The following is a 21,430-nucleotide window of genomic DNA, read 5'->3' as shown; positions in this document are numbered from 1 at the left end:
TCTGCTCAGAATCCTATTATCTTCCCTCTTCCAAATTCCAGTTTTGTCTTTTGAATTGCTCTTCATCTCAATCTCTACCACATGTACCTCTTTTTTACCCCCATGGTTCCAAGAAAAGTTGTTCGAGAGTTAAAACATTTGATTCTGCTTATTTTAAAGCTAACTTGCTATATGACCTTCAGCAAATCACTTATCTCAATTGACTCACATATTATTTGATACCATTTATATGACATTTATACTACTGTGTTCCATTATGTGTTCAAATCTTGCTTGACTTATAGCTTTAATTGCTCTTTGGGGACTAGATCGAATTCCTATGCCTGTCGCTTAGCTTTTGTGGAAGGAGTAGGAGAACCAAATTTTAATTTGCCAGGTGAAATGCTATTGTTAATTACTGTGTTGAGAGTGGAATGGGAAAGTGACACTGAAGCAGGCATACTCTAGAGTGGGTTCCAAATGATTGTTTGGAAGTAGGATTTTTGGGGTCTTTGAGTAACGGACTTGAAACATAAAAGCTGTTAATTATTGGTAGCAATATCACATTCTTCTATTAAAAGAAAATCTAATCTAATGAATGATCTAAAAGAGGGCTTCTCAGATATTAAAAGGGATAAGGAGCATCTGTAGTTCTTTTGAAAATACAGCCTGTGCTTCATCAGGTCTGGAGTAGGGCCTGAGATTTTGCGCTTCTAATAAACTCTCAGGTAAAGCCAATGAAACTCATTTCACGAAAACTCTATAGTGTTACTCCTTTTCCCTCAAAGAATTGAGTCATTGGTCTGTTTACAGTAACATTTAGATTGTAGTTGTGGAAAGAATCTGTCACTTATGTGTTGCAAAGAGCGTGGATTTCTTCTTGACGTTTCTATATCTATGTAACTTATATATGGATTTATGTATTTTCTCCTGTCTTTATTTTCAGAGGAGAGAAATGACTGGATCAGCACACTATTAAATGCACTGAAATCACAATCCCTTACCTCACAGTCTCAAGGCGTTGTTACACCTGAGAAATGTGGATATCTTGAATTGAGAGGCTATAAGGCAAAAATTTTTACTGTGTTAAGTGGAAACAGTGTGTGGCTTTGCAAAAACGAACAGGTGAGCTCTGTTATAGTCATTGCAAATTGCTGCTATTTTATTGTAGTAACAACTATGTTTTGTTTAGAAGAATTATTAGTGATTTTACTTATAGAGTCTTGTTTTGGCATTGTGTACTCCACTAAATATAACGAAGAAATAGTGATTTTGTTGAATTTTCTTGGTGTCTCCACCAGCAAGAAAGTATCTATATCAAACTTGAAACTGGACATCACCTTTTATGGTATTGAGGAAGTAAAATTATTGAAAATAAGTTTTGAAAAATATTATTTGGTTGAAATAACATTATACAACTACATGAGAGAACAATTAAGGACCAATGAACCAGTACAGCTGGTGATGAAATAGGACCCATTCTGCACCCTTTTATTTTTGATAGATAATTGTAGGGTAAACACAGGTAACATATTTGCTTGAGTTTTCAGAATATTGGTCTGTTTTATTTTGAGCAGATGTATGTGAGAGATATATACACACACACACATACATATGCATATATACACACATGTCATATAAGTACAAATTCAAGTGCACATACATACATACATCTACCTATACACACATATCACATCTACATAAATAAAATCAATTCAAATTATTGGTTTACTAAATTTGATTAATATCAAAGGACTCAATAGAGTATTTAAATGTTTTGATGAGTCTGATGGTAAACTAAAATTTTAACAAATCCTGTTAGCTTCATTTCATTCCGTAGACTTTTTTCTAACATTGCTTGTTTTTAATATGTATATGTTTTTAATATGTATAATATATAATTATTTACCCTTTTTGTTGGAATAACTCCTTTTAAAACCTTTCAGCCTAGAATATATTAGATGCTTAATAATTGTGGAGTTGAACTGTGCACTTTAGTTAGCTGACCTAAGATGAACTCATTTTATGATACCTTATTATGGGTTATAGTAAGCTGGAATATAAATGCTGACTATTTTTATAAGAAAAATAGGAATATCAAAACAAATAGTTTCAGAACAATTAACTATAGGCATCCTCTGAACTTTAGTGTGAACTTACGCATTGAATATTTTGGAGGATAAGATACCTTAGCCAATTAACAGTTGAAGGCATCATCGAGCACTCTCGGCTTATTAATAATGTGGGTAGTTAGTATATTTCTCAAGAATAGCTTAATAATGTGTACAAATTGAATATGAACATTTCAGTCTACAAAATAAGATGATTGCAACTTTTCTTATTGGAATGGAGGTTAAAAATGCATAATTTGCATGTATCAGTATGGAAGTTACTCTTCCAAATTAATTGAGGTATTCAGTTTACACTTGCATAGACCTGATAGCAAGATTTGATAGACTTGCATAGAGTTCATATGATTAATTTCATTGCTCACATTAAACTGTCTGAGTTTCTGTTATTCTCTAGGAATACGATAGATATTTAAAAAGTTTTATTAACACTTTCTGATTAGTGAAAATGTACATGAAATTATTGCTTTAGTATTAGGAATTGAGTGTGAAAAGCGTAATGAATACTATTTGCTGAGTACCACGTACAATGGTAATTAATTTGTAGACATTTCCTTTTAATCTTCACCACAAATGTAGGAGGAAGACATTTTTTGTCTATGTTTTGTAGATGAGGAAAATGAGGATTAAGTAATAAGTCTAGGAATTACAGTTTATAATGCAGAGTTGAGTTTAAAACTGGAGCTGTATAACTCTAAGTCTACCTTCTTAACCACTCTACAAACTGCCTTTTTAAAGTCTAGGTTGAAGAGAAATTTTCGGACTTGGGAACTTTTAGAAATAGCCTAAGGATTCTTTCACTGAATAATTTAGTTGTCCAGGAGTTTCAGGGTATGCCTTCAATAAACATTGTATACCATGTCAGGCACACTAAAAATGATGAGTTTACTGAGAATAAGGACACAAGTCTTGTCTTCCAAGAGGAAAAGTCAAGACCAGAACATATGATGGATGGTGAGGTCAGTGCAGTAACAGGTTGTACAGGAGTTACAGAGAGGTGCAAAAAAAGGGCATCTAATGAAGTCAGTGCATTAGAAGCATTTCCATGTACATGAGTAATGAGTATATTCTCCTTAAAATTTAAAGCATTAAGGCTCAACCCCTCTCCATCTTTTGATAAGTAAACTTTTTTATGCTTGTATACAAGGTCTTTTCTATGCATTAACATATATATATGCACACACACACACATCTTTAAATGTATACTATCTGTGTATATGTGTGTGTGTTTAATTGCATCATATCACATGGATTCAGGTCTTAAGGGACTTGGTCTTTAGTCAGTCTTAAAGAACTAGTTGACTCAAGAATGAACCAATAAGGAAGGCCGTCCACGTTCAGACCCTGGCATACCATTCCCTTTTCATCTGTTTTTGCATCCTGGTATATATCTTTTTCCCCAGAGGAAAGTTGCCCATTGGTTTTCTCCCTTGATGGAGCACATGTGAAAAACCTGGTGATATGCTGAGTAATGGGTCAGAGGGCTTTCTGCCAGTGAGGGCAACAACCTGTGTTTTAGGAAAAGCACTAAACAATCCTAAGATGGTTTGATTCAACTTCAAAAAGTTTTATACACACACACACACACAGTAATCTTGTGTATTTTTTTAAAGATGGTGAAATGAATATGTTTATCATAAAAATGTAAGTGATGTTAGATTTGAACCTCTGTATCTTAATTTGTGTTGGATTTAATTTAGTGACATGCAACAAGGCTTAATTATTTTTATTTTAAAATGGGATTTATCGCCCACATAATAGCACGAATAGAATAAAAAAAAATGAAATTGACCTATACCACCCTAACATAGGAACTATTTTTATTTTTCTTGCCACTAATTTATACATAGTTTTACTAATTTACTTTGGCAGTTACTCCAGAGAGAGTAAACAGACAGTGGCTAGAGGTAGAAGGGTAGCTATTACAGCAAATGTTGAGGAGTTATTAAAGAGGAATCTCATTTATTGCAAAGAAGATTGGACTGGGAGGTTGCAGTTATGGGTTTTTATTCTTGTTCTACTATTAATTGGCTCAGGTAATTAAGTTAGTCTCTTTAGGTTTAAATGGCATCATGTGAGGAAGGGAGATGGCTTACTATCTCTAAGGCCATTACTTAAGTTGCAAGTTAAAATTCAAGATTTCTGAGCTCGTTTCAGATTTGTTAATTCACAATTTCTGAAAATGGCTTGTAGAATCTGAATTCACAAAAAGCACCACAGGTGATTCTGTAATGGATGAGCCAAAAAGCACACATTGTAAAACACTGCTCTCAGTTGTTTTCTTTAAAACAACTTAAAGCCTATCTTTAGACTTTAAGATGAAGTGGAAATAACTATGAAAAGATTTGTAAAAACATTTGTTAGGGTGGAAAATGGCATAGTAGAAACTGACTCAGATTCTTTACCTAATTACCATGCTGCAAAACAGTGGGGTGCTAATATCACATAAATTAAATGCAATCCCTTAAATATTTAGCACCATTTCACAACTGCTTTCTGCTTTAATTTTTGCACATTTTCTCCCATTCCTTATCTCTGCTTATGTTTTGGATGCCTGCAATGTGTTATAATATGACAATTTTTTTCATATTATTATTTCAGCATTGTATAAAATGACCTGTGTAATTGGGTTTGTATAGGTTACACTATAGTGACCATGTTTCTGGATTCATTCATCCATGTGACACATGTAGGGGCATTTTCTCATTTCTGGGCACTGCTCTAGACATGAGGGGTACAGTGGTAACCCACAAGATCTCTGCTTTCTGGGCCTTCCTGTTGGGGTAACACATAGTGTTAAATAAATCAATGAGGTTTCTGGTAACCTTCAATATGTAGCCTTGACTTCCTTTCTGATGATGATGATGATTATTATTATTGGCAAGAATTCCTATGACCCCTTCCTCAAGAGTAGTTTACATTGAAAATGCTACAGCTATGTGATAGGCATCCAGTTACATTATAACCTGAAAAGTGTGAGATTTATCATTTTTATATTCCCAAATCGACAGTGTGAATATTTACTTTATTCACTGCTATATCCTCAGGCAATAAGCTAGCACTCAGTAAACATAGGTAGGGTGAACTTGTTAAATTAATGATCATTTATAACTGTTTTTTTTGACAGGAGAGTTTTTTTTTTTCCTCCAGTTCTCTTTTAAAATGATTTTTTCTCAAATTGTCTCTTCATCTTCTTTGTCCATTTATTTATAGGGATCTTATGGCTTTCTTGCTAATTACTTTATGCTCTTTATATAAGAGAGACATGAATCTTCATATTTTCTACAATTTTTTTCTGAACTATTTTGCTTTTCATTTGTCAGTTTTTGTTTTGTAGAAATTTTGTTTCTGTAACTAAAGTGTTTTTAAATCAGTTCAAAGCTAATAGAGCTTCTGTATTCTGGAACAAAAATTATTTTGTAAATTATTTATCCTGAAATGATAGAGGTATAGTGTGTAAGTCAGAATTTTTTAAAGTTTAAATAAGGTAATCAAATATGGACAAAAATTTAAATATGTGAATTCTTAAATAAGTGGTATTGCTGGTTGAAAGGAATCTCTGCAAATGGACATGAGGAAGATTTAAGACAACTGGCGTTGGTTTCCATTTGTTCTGTTGTCCTGTCAGCCAGTCTCCCTTCTTCTCTTGATACTTTTTTAAATATCATGTTAATATTAATGAATTCATTAAAACCAGATGTCTTACTTGGTGGGTTTGGTATCCATTTGATGATAATTGTGGCATTGAGGTTTTAACTACATAAACTCACTTGATTAAACATTTTCAAATCAGGGTATAACAAGAGACTCATCCTCCCTCATTCCCCCCAACATAATGTTCCCTGGTGTTCTGGCATGGGAGTGAAACTCTAATAGAATTTAAATAGACCTCATAGGGCGACGGGTTGTGTGGCACAGAAAGGAGCAGCAGGATGGAGGTGGTGGCCTCAGATTCTCTGGGTTCTGTGTCTGGCCAAACTCTGCATCTGGTGTTTCCCAGGAAAGCTGGTGCCAGTGTCATACAATGCCACATCTGTTTTCAACAAATGTTTAAGCACCGAGTTCTTAAATTCCTGGCATGGAAACCTGGCATCCAGTAATTCCAAAAATAGGTTTGAAATTTCAGCAGATTTGGGGTTAACAAACCCTTCCTTATTTTTCTGTTTAGGAGTCAGTTTTGTATTTTGCTCTTTCACTGTGTAGTTTTAAAAATGTAGTTTTTGCCAGGTTGTGTTGCTACAAATTCATATGAATAACCTATTTCAGTATCTTGGTATTTACCATTAATTCTATCTGAATGTTTAATATGGAATCATTGGTATGAATACTTTCTGTAATTATTAAAAAATGGAAATATTTATATTGAAGATAAATTCTGCTTTTAGAACCCTCAAAAGAAAGAATTAAGTGGGTGTATCAGACCCTTAATTTATGTTGCTTTATTTACTCTTATAATAATATAATGTAAGGTAGACCTGACTATTTTCATAAATGAGGAAACTGAGGTCTACATAAACTAAATAACTTGCCAATGATCAAGCAGCCAGTAATTGGCTCAGCTTCGATTCTCCCTAGGTCTGACCTGCAGGGCTCACCTGGCCATTGTACCACCCTTGCAGTGGCCAGATCTGCGAAGCCAAGCCTAGCCATTGTTACTTTAGTGGGATTCATGATTCTTGACATCCTACATTCTATCACAGCAAATTCAATTTAAAATATTGCTTACTTCAGAATCTATTTTCAGCCTTCTACTTTCTATAATACTAAAACTCTACCCACTGAATTTTTGTGCTACTGTTTTTTTCAATCCAGTTTATAGCATTTTAAAAGTTGATAGTTTGGCTTATCCCTGGCTCATGCCTATTTTTCTTAATAAGAATAAAGCTCACAATCAGATTGTTGTTAATGGGCAATTTATTTTTAATTTAGTTGAACATTTACCATTCACATTGCATTCTATTTTTAAAAATTTATGCCTGCTAGTTATTTTTGGACAGGACTTTTTTTTGTAATTAAGTTTTAAATAGATACTATGTTCAGTTGGCTTCAAATTCAAAAGGTATAAAATGAAAATAATAATAACAAAAGTTAGCTAGTCTTGTGTAGCACTTACTGTGTTCCAGGCATTCTTTTAAGCATTTTTATTGCATTAATTTAACCCTCACGAAAGTGATGCTGTAGGTACTACTGTTATCCCTATTTTGCAAATAAGTGAACAAGCGAGAGAGGAATACCTGAATAAGAAACCTGGTCTGGGTTTTGTCCTTTGGCCAGTCAAATGTCACAACCTTTGGAAGGCCTGTTAGGAAGATAACTCTCTCTTGTGGGTTGCATTCAGTATGCCTACCACCAGGCTTTTTTTTTTTTTTTTTTTTTAATAACACTTACTGCATTTTTGCATTTTTCTGTTATCTCATTTTTACACCAAAAACTTCCCTAAGGCAGATACCCAGACTTATGCTTTTGTGCAGCCCAAGGACTAAGCACAGTTTCTGGCACAACTAGGTACTTACTAAGCACTGCTTTGCTTTGCCAAGACTGTTTTCCCATTAACAAATGACTGTATCTGCTCTGCTAACTTCACAGAACTAGGAAATCAAACAAGAGTTCATAGCTGTTTGTAAACTTCATAGCATGCACAAATAGATATTAAACCAATTACAGAGTCCATGCTATATGCTTAATGAAGACGGATGCTTTTAACACCTCTGGACATTAACAGAGGGGTTGCCACCCAGCACAAATAGGATCTCAACAATCCAATATGTCATCCTGTTCTGGCCTGCTTATTTCAGATTGATAGTCTTAATTATTTCAAATGGTTTTTGTATATTCTGATTGCATGTATTCTACAGAAGCAGATAAAATTGAGTCTTTTTGGTTTTCGTTTGTAGAGACAGGGTGTCACTATGTTGCGCAGGCTGGTCTTGAACTCCTGGCCTCAAGCAATCCTGTCACCTGTGCCTCCCGAAGTGTTGGGATTAAGGTGTGAGCCACAGTGCCTGGTCAAAGCGAGGAGTATTTATGTCTTGACAGTTACATATTGCGTACTTATACTGTCTAAACTAGTTGCATAATGGTTTTGCTGTCTAAATCAGTGTTTCTTGTCATTGGCCACATATAAAAGCCATGAGGTTGTACTTTTGTTTTTGGAAATTAAACATTCTTAGGTTTTGCCCCCAGATTCATGGAATCAGGGTCTCCTGGTGGGAGGGAGAGATCACCATAGGTAATTTTTATGAGTATCTAGGGATGAGAAGTATTCTAAACATGTTCTAAATACTGTCTAAATACTGTGAAAATGATGGCTTAATTAATGTCCACAACTTTTAACAGAAAATGCAGTTGTTTCATATATGATAGCTCTCAAGAGCACTAACATTTACTTTGTTACTCTAATGTATATTTTACAGTCAGTTTATGCTGGTCAGTTGTGTAGATATTCTAATTACTCAAAACCATATGGCCATGGCAAGCAGCTGTTAAGTAGGTGGTGCGGTGGCTCACGCCTGTAATCCCAGCACTTTGGGAGGCCAAGGTGGGCAGATCAGGAGGTCAGGAAATCGAGACCATACTGGCCAACATGGTGAAACCCCGTCTCTACTGAAATACAAAAAAAGTTAGCTGGGCGTGGTGGCACATTCCTGTAGTCCCAGCTACTCGGGACGCTAAGGCAGGGGAATCGTTTGAACCTGGGAGGCTGAGGTTGCAGTGAGCTGATATCATGCCATTGCACTCTAGCCCAGGCAACAGAGCAAGACTCTGTCTCAAAAAAAAAAAAAAAAATTCATCTTTGCCTTGTTTGGGAGAAATTTGGGGTGTTGACCAGCTAGCACTCCCTTATTTTAACAGAAAGTACAGCTTTACATGTAGACATTTTATGATTTGCTGTGGAGATGAGCAGCATCTATTCATGCAGGAGCCTTGATGAGGCTCATCAGTTTCCATAAAAGGATGTCATTCTTACTATCTGCTAGTATGATGGTCAGAGTATTATGTGTGCCCTTAGTAACATACAGGACTTGCAGGCGAGGCCCCCATCAGAGAATGTAACCTGGAGTGATCTGATACACAGTTTTTGTCAAATACCTCATTGTGGAGAATTGTTTGAAGGACATGCAGTCCAAGTATTTATTCTAGAGTTTATTTATTTATTCTAAAGTTTATTCCGGTATCAAGGTGAGCCATTGAAAAGCTGTTTTAAAAAATATCTTATCTTGCTACTCCTACCTTACTTAATTTCTTCACTTGTGAAAGAGAGCTTGAGTTCCCAATCACATGCATTGGGAGTTTATCCAATGGGTATGTGATCCAGCAGGAGCATAGCTGTGGATAATTGAGGAATTAAAAAAATTAAGAATCAAGTATAACCCTGTGCCAATAGGCTGAAACTTATTAAAATGCAGCTGATTAGAAAAGCTTGATTTTCTTCCTTCCATAGAGATCATGTTAAGTGCTATTTTTCATTAAGTGGGCTTAGTATACAAAGTGGAAGTGTGATACTCCCATTCTAATTATTTTACAGCACTCAGCATTTTTCTGCATATTTTCTTTTATATCACTGATTTTCAGTTTCTGGCTAGTTTCCCCTAGTAAAGTGAGCCATTTGTTCTTTCATCAGAAAAAAAAAAAAAAATCAGTTGATGATTTGTTTTCTAAATGAGTCATTTCCTTATTCTAACTAAAAACCTTATATATTAAAAATGTAAGAGAGGCTTTCCCACAATTTGCATCTGGAAACTCTGGATGCTTTTACAAGTTGGGGGGCATTTGTTATAGAATGATTTTTTTCCACTTACTTTGTAAGTCGGGAACACATTCGTACTAAATGACAAAAACCTGAAGAAGAGCTTCACTAGCTGGAGATTTGTTTTAACAAATCCCATGGTGTAGGCAGTAAGAGTTGGTACTACCAGAGAACAGGGTTTTCCCTATTCTTGTCCTCACTTTGGCATCCTTAGAGCCTAAGAATTTGTCCTCAGTCTTCCCTTTTCTAGGACTGTGAAGTTTTAAAATGGCTTCTGTGCTTCTAGCAGTTACTTCCCCTGAAGATGGAAAGGCAAGGGCCGAAAGGCTTTCTTCTTCCAAGGCTGTTCGGCCCCTCCCCCTCCATTCTACCAGGAGTTGTTTAAATTTTATTGAAGGAAACTACAACACATGGTCACTTCTAAGTATAGGGGAGTGGAGAATATACTTCTTTTACTTTTGGCATCTATAGCAGGAGAGACAAAGAGAAGAGGCAGATGAGTGGCTTCTTTCTTCTCTTACAGTCTCTAACAAGTGTCCTTACTGAAAATGGGCCAGTATTTTTTTCTTTTTGTATTTTGCCTTCAATATTGCTATTTTTCTTTAGTCATAATTTAGGAATTCAGAACACATTTAGTCTGAATTTATTCAAATAGATCATTCTTTTTTTTGATGTACATATTGTTTTGTAAAGTGTGGAGATTATTTAATTGATAAGTCACATTCTGAATTCCATATGGGTAGATGATATATTGCAAACTTTAGTGCTTTTAGAATGCAGAATCTTGTAGCCTTTTGAACAATTTTGAATTTTCATGAGACAAGTTGAACGTAGTAACTATAGATTTTGAACAAATGGCAGTTTTTATACCAAAGTAGTATTAGAGGAATTTTAGGAATCTGACTGAAGGGAGATAAAAGCAATAAAATATTGAAAATGAGGTAAGATTGTATACCTCATAAGACAAGTAATGCTTTTGTTTGAGAGTAAATGAAGAGAAAAATAATGACAAACAGCAGAGGTAATCTAAGATAGTAAAACAAGGAAAGAGCAATCAAACAGATTCAGCTCCAAATCTTTTCTACCACATACAAGTAGCTGCACTTTCCATGTAACCTTCTTCCATTGTGCCTCAGTTTTCCCATCTTTTTACATAACTAGTAATGATGCTAACCTCCTAGTATCATTTCCACCTAGGAAACTGCTTGGCATATAGTAAGAGGTAGTTAGTATTTAGCTTCCTTTAATGAATGGATAAAGGTGAATATTGTGCCTACTTTCAAAAGCAAAGCATGTCTAGTTCAGTTTCTGTGGCCTAGTCAATGTATCTTTCACATCTAAGAAACCCCATATGCTATAAATAGGCCAGCTGTAAAGCTTAAGATGGCCCAGTGCTAGTATGTATTAAAAGTGGTTACCTAAAGTGAGACAGATTTTGTAGTAAAATTTGGTAGAATTTATTGGAATTTAGAAAATATAATTATACTTTCAAAATCTTTTTTTTGTTTCTTTATAGTTTTTTATGTTTTTCTCCAAACTAGGATTTTAAGAGTGGACTTGGTATTACCATAATTCCTATGAATGTAGCAAATGTAAAACAAGTGGACCGAACTGTGAAACAGTCTTTTGAAATAATCACTCCCTATAGGAGTTTCAGGTAAGCTATTTTTAAACATTTTGTATTCGTACTACTATAGGAAAGCTTGGGTGATCCACCTTTATGTTGTTCGTGGTGATTTTTCTCTTATAGGCCATTTAAAGTTATCTTCCTACTTTCCATATTGTCTAATTCATTAGCCACTATATAAAAACACCTTGTAAAAGTGACCTGAATAATCACAAAACATGCAAAAATATTTATTTCATGAAATGTGAGTAATTTCTTAATACTTAATTTTCTTACTGGGCATGGTGTATGTTAATTTTTTGAAAACAAATATGTGATAATTTCCTTCTCATTTAGAAGAAATGAAATAAAAACATATTACATTGTCTTTAAGTTGTATTGCTATTTATCTTCTTTTAGCCTGATCAAATACAATCCCTCATTTAAAAATCAATTCCTAATTACATTTGTTCTATATGATTTCCTCTAGGGACTCCAGCTTCAAATGATACTAAATTTAATGAATCTCCTAGTACCTATTGATCCAAATATTTTAGCATTTTTTATGTATCTTGTATTATGGTATTCTACTAACTGTATCATTATGACAATAAAACAGATAATTTAAAGTACTTAATATGTTTTAATAAACTAAAATGACTCCATAGTTTTAGTATACAGAAGAGGCATAAGTCAGCATCTTTTGAGTTCAACTATATTAATTAGTTCGTTATAAATAATCACATCACAGAGTAGTGTGCAAGTCAGAGGTGATTGTTCTAGGCCTTTAAAGGACTAACAATTAGGAATTTCAAAGATACTATCAAGTGTGTTACTCATTTTGCGTGTTAAACTATATCCATTGCCTCAAATTTTGAGAAAGAAATGATTGCATAAAAATAACAAACTTTATTTTTACATTTGCAGATTCTAGCCAAAACTAAAAATATAGATATTAATCTATTGTCTGTGACAAATTTCTAGTAGAACCAGAAACCACTAAGAGTGATGGAATCCTAAAGAGCTTCAAAAAGTATAATTCATGTAGGCCATTTATTTTTATGGATTATTTAGAATATGTTAGCTGTGATTTTCATTATATTTCAAAGCATTTTCCTCTTTACAAAAGAAAATTTTAATATGAATCAGTTTTGTGGGTCATTGACCGAGTATGTAGCACTGTAGCACGTTCCTTTACACATTGTAGGGGCTCAGTAAATATTTCTTGAAGGAATGAACTGCTGTTTAATGTTTTTATTCATTCACTTGAGCTCCCAGTAAACATTAAGATTCAGAATAAATCAGAACGTGGCTAAAAATGTGTTAGAAAACTGTTAGAATGGTAACCACTTAAAACTTTTTTGATTTCCCAGTTTCTTAGAACCATCTGGGCATTCTTCTAATTAAAAAAAAAAAAAAAAAAGAGAATCTATTCTTAAGTTTGAAAAAAAAGTCACAATTTCTGGTGGGTGTTTTTGATAACATAGCTTCAGACTATCATGGCATACTTGTTTGGCAAAATATTCCAGTAGCCCTGAAACTCTGCCAATAAACTCTTATTGATGATTACATAACCATTGCTTAGGAAACATAGCCTCTTGTTTAGACTTGTGACCTAACAAGGCAAATTTTATGTTTTCTTTAGAAAATGTGTATGTTAATTTTGGTTCAAGATGCGTAAACAAAGACATAAGCAATGTGGAAAATTAAAAGGAAAAAAAACACGATTTGTTGAGTTAAATGATTTTTAACAGAAAAGACAACCCAGAACTGCCTAGCAGGCATATTTTTCAGCTGTTTAATTTGTGAGTGAAATGAATATGCAAACTGAACATACTGATTAATTGGCCTTTACAAGGGAGATCGATAACACAGAAACGTTAATTGTTTCAGCTTTACAGCTGAGACTGAAAAAGAGAAACAAGACTGGATTGAAGCTGTGCAGCAATCAATAGCAGAAACTCTCTCTGATTATGAAGTAGCTGAGAAGATTTGGTTCAATGAATCTAACAGGAGCTGTGCAGATTGTAAAGCCCCGGATCCTGACTGGGCATCCATCAATCTCTGTGTTGTCATCTGTAAAAAGTGTGCAGGTAATTAGTGATAAGTTACGCTCATCACTGCTTTGTGGCAGATGGACACTGAATGCTCTTCTTTGTTGTATATTATATATCGTAGCTAATGGTTGTGAAAAGTAAAACCAGAGAAAGCTTATTACATTTAAATCAAATTCAGAAATAACTTATAAGTCTAAACTTTTCTTATGTATGACTTAGATATAAAAATGTATTTTTAATCATGTAATCATATTTTGTGCCTACTGGTCAATATATAGATTTTTAAAAGGCAATGTTGAAATTTCTAGATTTTAGATAAGTATGTTTTAGTATGCATCCTGAACAAGCTTGCAACTTTAACTTGAGGATTCGTCCACCTTTCCCCAGTCATTTTTGGTAAGACATATTTTTTACCTCAATGTTGTTTTGAGCACTAAACTTCATATGCCAGATTTGGTATCTCCTATAATAAGAATTTTTATAAGGAAGCACTTCACAAGACTATTGATGTTTATGAATACAAACCGGTACTATGACTGGTTTTCTTCTTGCGACCTCACATCTGACAACCTGACCTCTCCGTGTGTTTGAGAGCTCAGACAGTTGCCCAAGTGAGTGGAAGGAAGTGGACCTCAGCTTAGGTGTGTGATCATGGAAGTTTTGGAGAAAGTTAACCACAGTCTAAACTTCAGTTCTCTTGGACTACCTGTGTCCCACCACCTTCTCCCTCACTGTACGTATACACACACACACACACACACACACACACACACCACACACACACACACACACGCAGAGAGAGAGATGAGAAAGACAGAGAGAGAGAAAGAGAATGCAGCTCGAATGCTAACCACTGTGCTGGTGTGGGGAATTGAAAACATGTAAAAGACATGACATTTTCTCCACGATAATGAGACGAATGTTGGCCTGGAGTTGAATACAGGCTTCAGTGAGGACGCTGGAGAGGAGCACCTACCTCAGCTAGAGTGCAGTGAGTAGTGCAGCCACAGGAGTTGCTTCAGCTCCTGAACACTTTTCTAGAGCACTGTTCAACTGCATTTCTCATCAAGCTAAGATAGATTTCCTCACCAGCTAATTAATAATATCATTCACAACAAAAAATGCCCGTGAATCACCTTCTACTTTGTATTTTATCCCATCTTTTTCTTCTCTCCAGTTTCATTGGAAGAGATGGCCTTTGTGCTCTTCACAGCTGCTTTTTTCTACCTTTGCTTCCTTTCTTTCCTCCCTCCTTAGGATACCACTTCATCACTTATTCACTCTCTTATGTAAGTATTCAGCTGTGGTTTCTTTTGTTTCATTGTATAAACTTGCACAAGTTTGTCTCATTAAACCATCAGGATTTCTGAAAGTTACCCATTTCCTTCTATGTGTCAATCTCTGTCCCCTTTTCCTTTCATAGACAGGATGTTATAAAGAGTTGTAGTGTACATAGGTTTTTTTCATTCCTTTAACTTCCTAAGTTTTCTTCAGCATTCTGTAATCAGCTACCTTTTCACTCAACTGCCGTAAAAATCTTTTCGCCACATTTACCAATGTATTTTACCTCTCAATTTCGGTGTGGTCACTTACTATCTTTATTATTGTCTCTTTATTTGAGACTCTTGACAACATGTCTCTCTGTGACATCCATCTTCCCTTGGCTTCCAAGATACCATTCGCTCTGTGTGTTCTTATTACCAATCTTTTTTTTTCCAGGTTACTTTTCATGCTTGTGAGATACACGTGTTCCCTTGGGTTACATTCTCACTTCTTTTTTACTGTGTTGCTCCTGAGTAATGTTATTTATCACTTTAATTCTATACTCATTTTTAAGCAGATGATTCTCATGCTGTTGGACACTAAACTCTTATGATTATATGCCTACTAGAATCTTTACTTAGATTTGCCAAATACACCTCAAATGTAACATGTCAAAAATGGAGCCATCGTTGTTCCCCTTAGCCCATTTCATAAAACTGCACATTTTCATACCTTCTCAATCTTGGTCAGAAGCAATACTGTCTACGCTCCACTCTCAAAGCCTAAAATCTGAGGCACCTTCTTGACTCTTCCTCTTTCCTTCAAACCCACCAAGTCTCATTCATTTTATCTTATCAACCTCTCTCAATCTGTCTGCTCCATTTTGTTTTCCTGCTGCCTCAACTCAGAATCTGTCATACCTAGGTTACTCCAGCAACCCCTTTCATCTCTTCCCACAGGCTTTTAAGTTTTTTACCTTCTGGGTACTGTATTGCCTGTAGGTAGTCATTATAAATGCAAACCTATGCAGATTTCTTCCATGGGAATTTAGGGCTTTGTGCTTTAAGTAGTTTCTACCAAAAAATAAAAAATAAACAAGAACTTCTTACCTATTGTAGGGAAAGGAATGAATATTCATTGTTCATTAGGCTAAGGGCCCTTAAGATCAAGGATAGTGGACTGTATACTATTTTTCCTTCTCAGCTTTGAAATAATCTGACATAGCCTGGTTGCTCAGTGATGACTGAATGATGATTTATACAGCACAATTGAATTGACAGTAATAAAATTCTGGGCTCTTACTCTCTTCTAGACATACTTGTTGAATAAAGTATTCATGTCAGATTTTTAAGGACACACTTATTAGACATGTAACTAGTTTTACAATAGTCAAGTTTTTGTAACAGTAAAGAAATACTATCTGCATTTACATACATGTGATTTTAGCAAGCTTTACAAAAGGTTTCCAGTGGCTTATTTCTAGCTGATTACTAAATGAGGAAATATTTATACATGTATCTGTACATCTGCACACATGCGCATAAATATATTTTTAAGTGTAGTTTTTTTAATCAGTGCAGATGCTGATGATGATTGCTGCTGTTTTTATTGTAGCCAGCTGTGATTTGTCTAATTCCCACTACTACTGTTAGTGCTCTTGTCATCTTGTCATTGAGGAAAGCAGGTATTGGCGTGTTTTAAGTTGAGAAGATACGCAACCAACATACACAGACATATACACTTTTTTTTTTAAAACAAAGTAAAATAAATTTACATACAAATTAAAATAGAAATGCAATTGTGTTTTGACTCTAGGCCAGCATAGATCTTTGGGACCAAAAGATTCCAAGGTTAGAAGTCTAAAAATGGATGCTAGCATTTGGAGCAATGAACTCATCGAGGTGAGTCTTATTTAACTTGAATGGGGTTGTGGTAGGGGTTCAGTTTGCAGAGACTGGGAGGAGGTATGCCATGGGGTGTGGTGGCAGGAATTTTTCTCAGGGCTCTTTGATAAAGTTCTCACTACATTATGAAAATGGCTTATAGACTTTTTAATAGTAACTCTTTGAGAATGCTTCCTAAATGAGATAGTTATTTTAAAAGTAAAAGTATAGATGATCCTTAATAATAATAATAAGGACTTAGAAAGGTTTGCCAGCTTTTTTTTTTTATGCTAGAACTGTGTGTGTGCGTGTGTGTGTGTGTGTGTGTGTGTGTGTGTTTTAAACCCAGCATGGGTAAAATAATAGGAGAGTGAATGTGAACATTTGGAAAAATTTACTGTTCTTTACTTTGGTCATACTCTGTCATTAACTGTGATCGAGGCTACTTTGCTGTGTCCTGTCTCCATTTTCGGCTCCTGTTCCACCACCAAGCACTTTAGACAACATTAGCCCACCTACTCGGCCATTTAAAGTGAATCTGTCTCAGTTGGAGTGTCAAAGAATGAAAATACTTTTGCTACTATTTGTGGTGTTTGCAATTCTTTACAAGCTAATTTCTTTCCATTATTTAGAGTGGCTAGGCTGTATTCAAAACTGATCATAGTATCTGCTTTCACTCCTTTTTCTGGAAGAGTTAGGTATTTCATTTGTTTTCCTGTACTTTATACTAAGTTATGCTTTAATTTGTAATATAATTCAGTTTCCTGCAGATTCAAATACCTTTTATGAACTGATATATTATGTTTTTTTTTTTTTTTGACAATTCAGCTTTTTATTGTCATTGGAAACAAAAGAGCAAATGACTTTTGGGCTGGTAATCTTCAAAAGGATGAAGAATTACATATGGACTCACCAGTAGAAAAGAGAAAAAACTTTATTACTCAGAAATATAAAGAAGGAAAATTCAGAAAAACCCTTTTGGCATCTCTCACTAAAGAAGAATTAAATAAGGTATTCAATTAAACATAACAGCAGACATGGATTTTAATGTCTTTTTAATGATGTGCCAAGATTCTTGAGAAAAAGTAAAAAATCTCATACTATCTGATAAAATTGTTTATTTCCTTTTGTGAGATTATTTCAGTGGTTTCCCCCTTGTTTCACTTAAGGATTCATTATCAAAAAAGCATAAATTCTTCCTCCATAACTAAAGTTTCCTGCTAACTCATGGTGCCACAATCTGAGGATTTGGAAGCAAATGGGGATCCAGTAAAGTGAAGTCTGAGGACTGATATAATGTGGGAACAAAGGATGAGAAGAGATGTAGAGGCAGCTTATTATTTCAAGGCAAAAGAAAAAAAAAATTCTAGCAATTCCTATTGTTTGTACAAAGATGATATGTAACATAAGTCAATCATATTTTTTATTACCTCTTTCTCACTGTTCTTCCTCCTTCCTATGCTCGGCCCCCGAAGGGAAGATCGTGAATTTGCTTTGCACTCATCTTTCAATTTCTCATAGCACTTGATAATTCAAATATTCTGCAGCTCTTGATTAGATTGGAAAATATATATTAACATTCATATGACAAACACTTAATGGTTACTTCATTATTATATTGAAATATTTTGATTCTCTGCGCATCAGCCATTATCATAGCATGTAAGCATAAAGATGTCTTCCAAAGCAAGTATGATGGATTAGGTTTAGAAGGAACATCATAGCAACCAGACAATGAATTGAGACTTGGAGGTCTTGGGTTGTAATTTAAATTCACACAAACCAGGCCTTTTGTGCCTATTGCCTAATTCATGGCATAATTATTAGTAGCTGCCTTAGGATAAAAGGAATACAGACTTTATCCCATACATGAATTGTCAGACTTTCACTCATTTTAATAGCTAGAATCTTTTCTTTCCTTAAGATGTGTATTTTCTTTCAATGGCCAGGCTCTGTGTGCTGCTGTAGTGAAACCAGATGTTCTAGAAACAATGGCTTTGCTGTTCAGTGGAGCAGATGTCATGTGTGCCACTGGAGACCCCGTGCATAGCACCCCCTATCTGCTAGCCAAGAAGGCTGGGCAAAGTCTGCAAATGGAATTTCTCTACCATAACAAATTCTCAGGTTCGTCACTGTCTCTTCATTAACCTGGTCTCTTCCGATATTTCCATAAAAGGACTGAAGCATAAGTCTATTTATTTTTCACATAAGAGAAACCATCAGAATGAAGAAAAATGTAATTACCCAAAAGATAGAGGGACCTAAGACTATTTTTTATATTGTTTCAATAAAAAGTTTAGGAAGTCAATCTTTTATATTCCCTTAATCTTATAAATGGAAGATTAAAATAGCTAACCCACATAATCATTTCCACCAACATTAAATCCGATTTTCATATATGAATAATAAACATGACTTAAGTGCTTATTTGCAAATTTTATGCAAAGTAAAATAAATATCTCTTTATAATTATTCTTTGGTAAATTTTAAGTAGTTTTTCTTCTAGCTCAAAACTCATGTACATATTATAAGGAAAAGGAAAATTGTTTACATTTTAGATATTTCTTTAATTTTTCTAGATTTCCCTCAACATGATATTCATTCCGAAGGTGTATTAAGTCAAGAGTCTTCCCAGTCCACATTCCTCTGTGACTTTTTGTATCAAGCTCCTGCTGCTGCTTCTAAACTCTCTTCAGAGAAAAAACTGCTTGAAGGTATTTTTTTCTGTTCCTTTTAGATATTATCTGATAAAAACTTTATTCCATTATCAAAACAATTAGGTTTAGATTTTGATTTTTTGAGATGTTAGATTTGATCTCCAAGTAGAGATATTTTTGAGGATTTATAAACGCTTCTAGGTACAAATATTATTTCATATACTGCAGCAGGGATTTACCATTGGGTTGGAATGCTGAGTGAATTCTCAACAGAATTCACTGATATCTACCTTAAGGCTAACCGATTCTGTTTCAGGTTATAAAGGTTACTCTGACAAAAAAAAAAAAAAAAGTGAAACTCGGCCCCTTTCCTTAGGGATGGACACCCCAACTGGCTCACTAGATAATGCAGATAAATGTGAACACATAGGAAGAAATGACAAGTTTTTAGTACATATTCAATTAGAGTACTAAGTAATTTCAAAAAGTTCACTTTTTTTTTTTCTGATGAAAAGTGTGTGTGTCTGTGTGTATGTGTGTTTAAGTAAAATAAAACTTAAGCTTGATTTCAAAAAATGATGAGAATCTGATTTAACAACATATTCTAGGTTTGGGGAATTATCTGAGCAGGGTCACAATGGGGCATTTATTCATTTATCCTTCCAACTCCTTGTGTCAAACTGATGCTAGGTATTGGGAATTTAAAAATGACTAAGACACAGCCCTTATGCTCATGTATATACATTGGAACAAATCTGAGAAATATAGGGAGGAAAATATAATGCAATCTGCCTTACTGGAACAAAGAGTGTAACAGAGATTAAGCTGTACCTGCCAATTGATCGGCTCCGGAGCCCAGCATTAATTCACTAGGTGATATAATTCAGCTATATTACTCAATCAAAAGAATTATAGAATAACAAACTCACTGTAGAGTGTTAATCCTCATATATGTGATTTGCAGTTCTTATTTCAATATAAAAGCTTTATTTCCAAATATATATATATATATATATCACATATAATATATCCTGAAGCAGAATTATATTGGGATTAACTATGCATTATTAAATTTTCCTGAAAAGAATAGCTGTCCTATAGTGAGTGAGCATGTATTATGTGTAAGGCATGGCTTTAGGTACTTTACATACATTAATTATAATCCTCATAAAAGTCCGCAAGATCATTGATGTTATGTCGATTTTCACATGAACAATGAAGCTCAACATGAAGCAGAAGATTACACCTGATTTGTGTTCTCAATGTTACAGTAGCACTTTAGCTTTGGTCAGAGTGTGACAGCCAGATGACAGTAGAATGGCAGAGCATTTTTATCCTTTGAATTAGATGTTTTTGATTCTTTCGACAATTGGTTTTTGTCATCCTATACTCAGCCTAGCCAATAATAAATGTCAGATTTTACTGAGTTTTTGTTTTTTTGTTTTTGTTTTATTGTCTTCCATTTTTACTGTCAGTATTATCCCTAAGTAGTTAAAAGATAAGCGATCAGAAGATGAAAGTTCTTGGACAGTCTGTGAATTGACTATATCGATCATCAAAATAATTAAGGTACTTTAAAAAGTGTTTAGAAGAATGTTTCTTCTAAATACTCAGATATCACAGACTCACTCTTCAGACCAGTTTTATAAGGATCAAATGGGGATTGAAACACAAGATTTTCTTCCCAAGACTTTTCAATATGTTGTAAGCATTCTACAGGTTAAAAATAATCTTTATATTATTTTTGACAATTGTGGTTATAATATTTGTAAACTTACCAGTCTTCTTTAATATTTTCTTGAAACAGATTGGTTTTTAAATTTACTTGAGTACTACATTGATGTAATAAACAATTGTAACTAAATAATTCCTTTTTTGTATATTAACTATGGATTTTTGGTTAAAATTTATTTTAAAGAAAAGGGTACATTATCTATATACGTAATTTACAGATATTTTTCCATTTTAAAACATTACCTTTTAGGTAATATGAAAGTGAGCTTCTGTATTTTTTCTATATAGTACAATAGCAATGATTTTAGTGAAAATAATCTGGCAGGGTATTCTTTGATTTTCTTAATATCTTTCATCCAATTTACCAGCAAGTTC

General features: G+C 34.3%; 1 protein-coding gene across 4 annotated transcripts in view; it reads left to right on the top strand.

The window, feature by feature from the left end:
- Positions 1–21,430, top strand: part of ARAP2 (ArfGAP with RhoGAP domain, ankyrin repeat and PH domain 2) — a 179,253-nt gene that overhangs the window by 66,857 nt on the left and 90,966 nt on the right. For all 4 annotated transcript variants that reach the window (XM_033213941.1, XM_033213944.1, XM_033213942.1 and 1 more), the window contains exons 9-15: positions 926–1,104; positions 11,397–11,512; positions 13,355–13,554; positions 16,597–16,682; positions 17,493–17,675; positions 18,614–18,788; positions 19,244–19,378. In XM_033213941.1, coding sequence (XP_033069832.1) covers positions 926–1,104; positions 11,397–11,512; positions 13,355–13,554; positions 16,597–16,682; positions 17,493–17,675; positions 18,614–18,788; positions 19,244–19,378 — 1,074 coding nt within the window. The remainder of the gene's footprint in view (positions 1–925; positions 1,105–11,396; positions 11,513–13,354; positions 13,555–16,596; positions 16,683–17,492; positions 17,676–18,613; positions 18,789–19,243; positions 19,379–21,430) is intronic.

Source organism: Trachypithecus francoisi, unplaced genomic scaffold, assembly GCF_009764315.1.
Source record: "Trachypithecus francoisi isolate TF-2019V2 unplaced genomic scaffold, Tfra_2.0 Lachesis_group1, whole genome shotgun sequence".
Classification (NCBI taxonomy): domain Eukaryota; kingdom Metazoa; phylum Chordata; class Mammalia; order Primates; family Cercopithecidae; genus Trachypithecus; species Trachypithecus francoisi.
Note: the sequence above shows the minus strand (reverse complement) of the source record. Positions and strands in the feature narration are given on the sequence as shown.